Raw genomic sequence first — 9074 nt, forward strand, 5'->3', positions numbered from 1 at the left:
AGACTAGCGATTTTGTGTCTGACGTCATCAGGGCAATGGGGCACTGGTGGCTCAGTGGTAGGTGTTTCACCTGCCATGTGAAAGGCCCGGGTTCGATTCCCAACAACTGGATGAAGTGCCTGTCCCAAGACCAGATAAAATGGAAGGGTTACGTCAGGAAGGGCATCTGGTGTAAAACCTGTGCCAAGCTTGTGTGCGGGACGGATTGTCTGCTGTAGCGACCCATTGCCAGGAGCAGCCGAAAGACCGACAATTTATTTGATTTGCAACAACAACAAAAAAAAATGAGTACAAAAAACTCATAGTTCCATTTACTTAAAACTGGAAACATCATTACTTAAAAAAATTGATGTAACTGATTACCTCAAATTTTTTGAGTTTTGCCAACTTATTCGGGTTTACAGTGCACATTTAAAACAACCGCGAGACTGACCAAAGTGCTGTACATGCACATCATAAAAAGGCTAAAAGTACACGATACACACAAAACTAATAAAACTAGTAGCCACAGTAGCGCCTAGTAGGCCATGGAAAACAAATAGGTTTTTAAAAGGGATTTAAAAATAGGTAAACTAGGAGCCATTCGGATATCAAATGGCAAGTCATTCCAAAAACGAGGACCAATAACCGAAAAAGCACGGTCACCTCTACGCTTAAGTCTGGAATGTGGGATTAAATTAAGAGGAGGTTCTGGTCACAGGATCTCAAACTTCTCAGGGGGGTATGGTGGTGCAGCAATTAAGATAAGTAAATGGGTGCTTGCTGGTGTAACATAATTGACTATAACATTGGCCTTCATGGTTCCCAGTTGGACTACAGAGGCTACTAGATGAATGGATGGAAAATCCACATAAAGTAATGTAATTCTAGTTTAGTTTCACTTTATTTAGCTAGCTTTTTATTTGTCAAATTATTGGGCATGGTTGGCTCAACTATAGGCGCTTGATTCCCAGACAATGCACAAACCCCAGCCTATGGATAATTACAATCCCCGATAAATAAACTAAAGTGACAACTCTAGTAAATTGTTGTGTAAATTAACTACAACTGTACTGGCAGTTCCATATATTCCAAAGTCTGTTGTCCAAAAGTTTACCTGCATTTTGCATACTTCTGAGTGTTATAAACTATTAATTGTGTTGAAAGTCAGAAGAAAGTAACAGGGGGAAACATGGAAAGGCCTGTGGGAAAGAGATGTGGCTTTCATATTTGCAGCTTATCATAGTAGATCCAGACATCCTTTCTGTCATTCTTCCTTGTAGCGTTGGTTCTTAAAAGAGGCCAAGTGACAAGATGTACTTCACTTATGAAAAGACATTCTCTAATGAGTGGTTGAAAGAGCTGTGACGAGTTGTTTTAAATGTAGAGTGAGATCCATAACACGATAGAATTCAAGTTCTGTGACATAAAAGGCAAGTAGAACTTTCTAATTTTTTTCAGCTAAGTTTGCATCACTGAATCAACAGGAATAATAAGTAATAATGATGTATTTTCTTATATGAAATATGTAATACTGTGTGAAATATGAATGTGGCTCCTTTTTTAATTAATTAATATTTGAAATATGAAGGTGTGGAGGCGTTATCAAATCTCTTTCTTGCTAATCTCAAATCCTGCTAGTTGTACATTTATTACAATGAAAAAATACAGCAATCTTAATATATTCATACTGTAGACTGTTACTGACCATTGTAATACTCGTGGCCTAAATTTCTAATGTTTTAATTCTGTTCTGTTTTGCAGTCTAAGAGGATGTGGCTAATATTTATTGTACTGCATTTGGGATTGCTGGTCCCACTCAGTCTTTCCTGTCCAAGTGCCTGTGTGTGTTTACCAAATGGGGATGTCACATGCACAGGAGGAATCACTGAAATCCCACATCTGGCAGCCAATCAAACCTTCCGCCTAAAACTCAATAACACTCTTATAAAAATCCTTCATCCAAAAAGTCTTCAGCCTCTTGTCTTTTTACTACGCCTCCAAATCAGCCACAGTCCTCTTGCCACTATTCACCCAGAAGCCTTTTATGGTGCTTCTCAGCTGAAGTCAGTTGTGTTGTCATCTACCAATATCTCTGACCTTCCACCAAGAGTGTTCAGCAGCCTGGAGAACCTAGAGCAACTTTACATCAATAAGAGTCAACTGATGTCTCTCCCTGCAGACATTTTTAAACATTTGGTCAACCTCACTGAACTGGACATTAGCATGAACCAAATAGCAAATTTGGATGCTAGAATCTTCCAGAATGTGACAAAATTGACTTACCTGAACCTGGGTAAGAACTTCCTACAAATGATCCCACAGATGATGTTCCACAACCTTAGACAGCTCAAGTCCCTGATACTGTCCTCCAACCAGCTGAGGACAATAGAAGAAGGCTCATTTGATCATCTGAACAACCTGTTATTACTCATGCTGGATAAAAACCAAATTCAGGGAATACCTTCCAGACTTTTTTGGCACATGCCCTCATTGTTAATCCTGACTCTATCTAGCAACCAGCTTCGTTATATTCCAAGAGAGACTTTTTACTATCTACCCAATCTTACCAAACTTACACTCTACAAAAATCCCTTAATCTCGCTGCCGGACCAGCTAGTCGGGCACATGCCAAGACTTCAGGAGTTCTACCTGTATAATACCAATCTTATCACTGTGCCCTGGAACCTTTTTGCAAACATGACTGGCCTCAAGTCTTTACATTTACATTATAATGAGAAGCTTATCTCACTACCAAAGGATGTCTTTTCTCACTTGCCTAATCTTGAAAAGCTATCTTTAAGAAAAAACATACTTCAGGATTTACACAAAGATCAGTTTTCATCCTTAACTAAACTTAGGAGTTTAAATATTTATGGTAACAAGCTCCGGTCCCTTTCTGCAAAGATCTTTCAAAATCTCCATAGCCTAACCCATCTTCAGCTGAACAACAACAATCTGAACAATCTTCCAGGAGATATTTTTGCGCATCTCACTGTATTGAAGTCTGTCACTCTTGGACACAACCAGTGGAACTGCACATGCAGTATCCTGGACATTGCAGCATGGATAAGTGACAACCGGAATGTAGTCACTGACCTACATGATGTATTATGCCATGAACCTTACCACTTAATTAACAAATCACTAGTAACGTTAACTAATGACAGTCTGAAATGTGGCGTTACCACTACAGGAGACCTACATGTTACCATGACCACTGAAGAGATACAGGCGTATTCTTCAGAAAGAACAACAGCATCATTTTTCACTGACATTAAAAACATTAGCAATGTCGCTACAAATACCATCTTGTCAACCACTGTACCTCCAGTTCATCGTACCTTACAAACACTTTCTTCAACTGCTTATACATTTAAGAAACCACATACTGCTCGCTCCATGCCCAATGTATTCTATGACACTGTGGTCCTTGTTAACGGCCCTGATATTGTCCATAATAATCGCCGTCAGGGCTGGGTGTACCTGTGGACAGTACCTACGTCTGGAGCATACAGTAGTTTTCTAATGGCTTTGCATGTTGTTCTTATTATCACCGGTGTTCTTCTGATTATATTCAGCGCCTTTGCATTCTACCATCTACACAAAGCTTTGTGGAAAACAGGGATGACTCTTAGACATCAGACAATCAAAACTAAAAGATTGCGGAGTTTTAATGGCAAACTTTAGAAAAAAATGACATTGCATTTCATTGTACTGTATATTATTATATCTAGCGATTGTTTTACTGTAAAGTTTTGTTGTTCTGACTATAACTACAATATATCTGCCTAAAGTATAACACTGTTGTATGTTGGTATAGCTTGTTAATATTATGATTTATATACTGTACATGTCATTTTTTTGGAATTTTTTTAAATAGGCATGTGTGTGCCAAAATTGTGTACATATATATTTTTTGGTTTCCTAATTTCTAACTCATTAAAGCACTGTTTTTGATTTGACATAAACTAAAACGTCATCTAATGAAAGAACAGTTTATTTATTTATTTATTTTTAAGTTTGTTTCAGGCATCTAAGGACTATATTCATGCTATGATTCGTTACTGTAGGGAAAAAAATACAAATTGAAAAAGGAAGGGTTATGAAGCTTACAGATGATGTAGCTTGCATTTGGTTTATTGTCTGCAATAAATGCTTACAATTAAAAAAACAAGAACAAAGATAGAACAAGGCTATTGCAGTCTAATAAATGAATGGAGGTAAACGTAGTAAAAGATTCAACCATTAATATCTTATTAATATAACCTTTATGTTAATGTTTATCGAAAGTGCAGCTCACACAGAGTCATTTGCTCATCTGTTATACAAGTGTGCATTTACATACCTATAAATACTGAGATGGAAAGTGCTGAATTAGATGACTTTCCCTTATTTCATTAAAACTACTGTGATTTGCAAATAATAACATTTTGATTTATTAGGAAATAATGTTTTAGCTGTAAATAATTACATTTGAATAACAAGAACATTACTGTCACAAGCATTTTAATAACAGTTGGCACCGTTTGAAATGCAGCACAGAAATCGAAAAATTGAGAATATTATGGTCCAACAATACAAAAGACATGCTGTACAAAATGCAATATATTCTAACATGTTTTTTCCCCCAACTTTTTCAACTTTACTGTTAACTTTGATAGATTTAAAGAGGGGGGAAATTGTGTTTAACAAAAAAAACCCAACAACATTCAAGTTGGTTATCTTCAACATTTCTTTCAACAGTATTTTGGACATGTTTTTCATAAGAAAAAAATCACGCACCAACAAAAAAAAAAAAAAGGTTCTCATTGTATGAATTTCAAGTTTCTGCAAAGCCTATTGCATCCAAGACAACTTTTTCCAAGTAGGGATAACTGCAGGCTGGAGCATTAAGGCGTGCCGAAAGGTCTGGGCGTGCCGAAGGGTAGAGGGCATGTCAAAAGAAACTGGTGGGTGAATGGAGCTTTTGCGTTGGCCAATCAGCGTGCCGAAAGGTAGGGGCGTGCCAAAAGATAGGGGCGTGCCAAAGATAGGGGCGTGCCGAAAGGTATTTCATTGGCGAATAGAGTTTCTGCGTTGGCCAATCAGTGTGCCGAAAGGTAGGGCGCGTGTCGAAAGCTTTCTCATTGGTGAAAGGAGCTTCTGCGTTGGCCAATCAGCGGTAATCCTATTTATATGTAAGTAGCTTTATTTTAGCGTGGAAGAACATGGCGGCTGTAAGGCTTGGTGTGGTTTGTCAATATAAATTTTTTTTTTCTTTATTTTCGTCAATTAATTGTTCGTTTAATTGTTGTCGACAGACATATTACTGTAAGACGAAACACGGACAGGTTTTCCCTCGAAGTAAGGGTTGGCAGTTTGTATTGGTGTCCGTTTTGCGCTACAGATGTTTTTAGGCCTCATGAAATGTTTTAGGCCTCGTCATTTTATTCTGACCGAGAGTTTGAAGGATTCTGTTCCATGGACTGCTATTACAGCATAAATAAATGAATGAATGAGCAGATTGAGTGTACAGGTTGGGTGGAGTACACTCTTAAACGGAGCAGCTCTGCCTCTAAATAAAAATTTTTATTGGCTAAAATTGTCTGTTTACTGTTTACTGAATAAATGCCACTTCAAAGGTTACTAAACTGTATCCATCCTCCTCTTTATTGTAGTGTTTTATGAACTATTACATTATACATTACGCTCATATCTATTTGTAAATTCTTGTCTACAGTTAATAACAACTTGTATATATTGAACACCCACTGTTAATTTATAATTATAGTTACTTGCAATATGTATACTATGCTTACATAATATCCTGCACATTATCTTCATATCTATTTGCAAATTTCTGACTACAGTTAATAACAACCTGTATATACGGCTCATCCATTATAAATTTATAAGTATACAGTAGTTACCAGCAATCTGTATAATATCCTTCTGTAATAGTTACCTATAGCTTCTCCTTGCACATATCCCTCTTACTGTAAGTGTACTTAGACTTTATACCTTTATTCTGCACTTTCTGCTAATTGCACTTCTGGTTAGACCTAAACTGCATTTCGTTGCCTTGTACTTGTACATATGTAATGACAATAAAGTTGAATCTAATCTAATATTTGTCCTTATCAGGCAATGTCAAAGTCAACGTTATTGTCAATTCTGCTACATGTACATATACATATAGAGAATTGAAATTACATTTCTCTCAACCCTTGTTACAAATAACACTGAAAAATTTAAATAAACCTAAAAAAATAATAATAATAACACTGGAGAACTTGGAGAACAACAGAGGTAAGATAATTGAGTTACTGTTCTGCAAAAAGGGACAGTTTACAACACAGAAGGCTGATATGGTGAAAATGGTGTGCTTATTTTAGTTGAGTAAAGTGACATTTTAAAAAGCAATATAAAACAGTATAAAAACGGTGAACAAAACAGTATAAACAAGAATGTTTTTAGTTTTTATGCAGTTTTAGTAAAACTACAGAAAACAACTGTCAGTTCAAAACATTCTGAATGACTAATTCTGTAGCGTTTTTTGGTCGTGTTTAACCAATACAAAGTTAATAGTATTCCAAAAATATTAAAATTACATTTATTCATAAATTTTATGAACAGCTTGTGGTACTATATTCTTTTAAATAATTGTAATTTGATTGTGATTATGGGTTTAACTAGGGCTGGGCGATTAATCGAAAAGTAATCGAAATTGGCAATTAGAACCTATAATCGATTAAATTTTCCCAGGTCGATTATTTCGATTACTTTCCCTTTAAAAACATTACCGCGTGTGGAGTCATATTCAAAATCCCTCCGCTCCGTTACGTTATTTCGCCAACATGTCGAGCATGGAGAGCTTAAACACAGACAAATGAGCAACAAGAGCAGCTTGTACCAAAGAAAAATGCAGTCTCTGTTATTTGGACACATTTTGGCTTCAGTAAGGATGACACTGAACAAAATGAAGTCAGATGTAGATCTGTAGAAAAACAGTTTCGACGCCCAAAGGTAACACCACCAGTTTGTTTTAACACTTAAAGCACAATCACGTGTTATGAGGGCAAAAATAAAAATAAAATAATCGTTCATTAATTGTAATCGAGTTAAAATGTTCAATTAATCGAGATTTTGATTTTAGGCCAAATCACCCAGCCTTAGGTTTAACACGGTTAAGGCTAGAAGGAATACAGCTCGAGCTCTATTGGGCATGCGCACATCAATCTAACGTGTTTTTTTTTTCTCTCACTATACAACAATAAAACTTTTTGTATTACAGAAAGGATTAGTTTTAGACGTGAAAAATGATCCAATAGGTATAACAATTAATTTCATTGTTAGTTTCCGGTCGGAGCTATATATCCCTTTTAGCCACGCCCATGACTCAAACGCTCGAGGATGACGTCAGTAACCCGTGGCGACGCAGTAGAATGTTTAGAAAGGAATATTTGTAATATCAATATTTAACAGGAAAAGAATGGAATTATGAATATGAAGGATTATGTTGGCTGCATTACTTAAACGCATTAGAAAGAACAATAGCGTTTAATATTAGCCTGTTATAATTCCGATAGAGGTTGTAACATAGCCTTTAAACAGGCAACTTGTGCAACCAATCATGAAGAGTTTTCGGCACGCCCCCTACCTTTCGACACGCCCCAATCTTTCGACACGCCCATTACTCCGAGCTGCTGCTACCCCTGTCTCACTTTTTCGGGTGTTGACCTCCTCTGTCTAAACGGACAGAACTGCAGGGGGTAACGCACGCGGGCAGAGAGTCGTTAACTTTGCGCAGGTGTAGTTTGATGCTCTTCTGTTTCATTAGTGGTTCAAGACAGCTGGCGTCTCACTACTTCCCCCTGCTGTATGTATGATTGCCGATATTCCCTCTATACCCGGTCTCTTGGTAAGGTCATATCATCGCATGGATTCTCATACCACTGTTATGCAGACGACACCCAACTTGTTCTCTCCTTTCCTCCCTCTAACACTCAGGTTTCCACCCGGATCTCAGCATGTCTGGCAGACATCTCATTTTGGATGGCTGCTCATCAGCTGAAGCTTAATCTCAGTAAAACCGAACTGTTGTTTATCCCTTGTGACTCATCTCCAGGTCAAGACCTTGTGATATCTATGGACAACAACCAAATCACTCCTTCAGCCACCGCCCGCAATCTTGGGGTAACCATGGACAATCATTTGTCATTTTCCCCACACATCGCTAACCTTACTCGCTCTTGTCGATTTCTTCTTTACAATATCAGAAGAATTCGCCCATTTCTTTCTTCACAGGCTACTCAGGTGCTTGTTCAGTCCCTTGTTATTTCAAGACTGGACTACTGCAACTCACTTCTGGCAGGCCTGCCTCTGTCCACGATTCGTCCTCTGCAACTGATCCAGAATGCAGCAGCACGTCTTGTTTTTAACCTCCCCAAGTTCTCCCACACCACCCCACTCCTCCGCTCCCTGCACTGGCTTCCTGTAGCTGCCCGCATCAAATTCAAAACACTAATGCTTGCCTACAAAGCTAAAAATGGCCCAGCACCCACTTACCTCTCTGCGCTAATTACCCCACGCACTGCACCACGTTCCCTCCGATCCTCCAGCACTGCTCGCTTCATCCCACCATCTCTCAGGGATCGAGGGCGGCATTCATCCAGGCTCTTTTCTGTTCTGGCACCTAGGTGGTGGAATAAACTTCCTCTAGATGTCCGTACAGCAGAGACTTTGACTATCTTTAAACGACGACTCAAGACTCATCTGTTTCTCCAGTACTTGGACTGAGAAAAAAAAAAAAAAAAAAAAAAAACCTCTTCCCAGTTGTGTTGGACTAATGGCACTTAGTTATTAACCTAGTTAACCCAGTGTAAGTATGTATCCAATTATGTAAACATTAAAGCACTTTTTGTAAGTCGCTCTGGATAAGAGCGTCTGCGAAATGCCTAAATGTAAATGTAAATGTATGAAATGTTGACTTAACATGAATGGTTTGTGACTAGACAACGTATTAGGAATTTGTACGGTCAAGTTAAAACATCCTTACGTGAACCTTAATCGAAAAAAAAACATTTTTTTTGTCAACAAATACAACTATTATG

At 37.9% G+C, this 9074-nt stretch overlaps 1 protein-coding gene across 1 annotated transcript; it reads left to right on the top strand.

The window, feature by feature from the left end:
* Positions 1 to 1263: 1263 nt before the first annotated feature.
* LOC128542577 (platelet glycoprotein V-like) lies at positions 1264 to 3854 on the top strand. Its single transcript, XM_053512492.1, has 2 exons — positions 1264 to 1412; positions 1744 to 3854. Exon 2 carries the CDS (start codon positions 1753 to 1755, stop codon positions 3667 to 3669), a length of 1917 nt encoding a protein of 638 aa, XP_053368467.1. The 5' UTR covers positions 1264 to 1412; positions 1744 to 1752; the 3' UTR covers positions 3670 to 3854.
* Positions 3855 to 9074: the final 5220 nt, after the last annotated feature.

The sequence above is a fragment of the Clarias gariepinus genome, chromosome 15 (assembly GCF_024256425.1).
Source record: "Clarias gariepinus isolate MV-2021 ecotype Netherlands chromosome 15, CGAR_prim_01v2, whole genome shotgun sequence".
NCBI classification, from domain to species: domain Eukaryota; kingdom Metazoa; phylum Chordata; class Actinopteri; order Siluriformes; family Clariidae; genus Clarias; species Clarias gariepinus.

Bases quoted from the DNA above. Each gene is read 5' to 3' on its own strand.
- LOC128542577 (XM_053512492.1), top strand. From the start codon at position 1,753: ATGTGGCTAATATTTATTGTACTGCATTTGGGATTGCTGGTCCCACTC.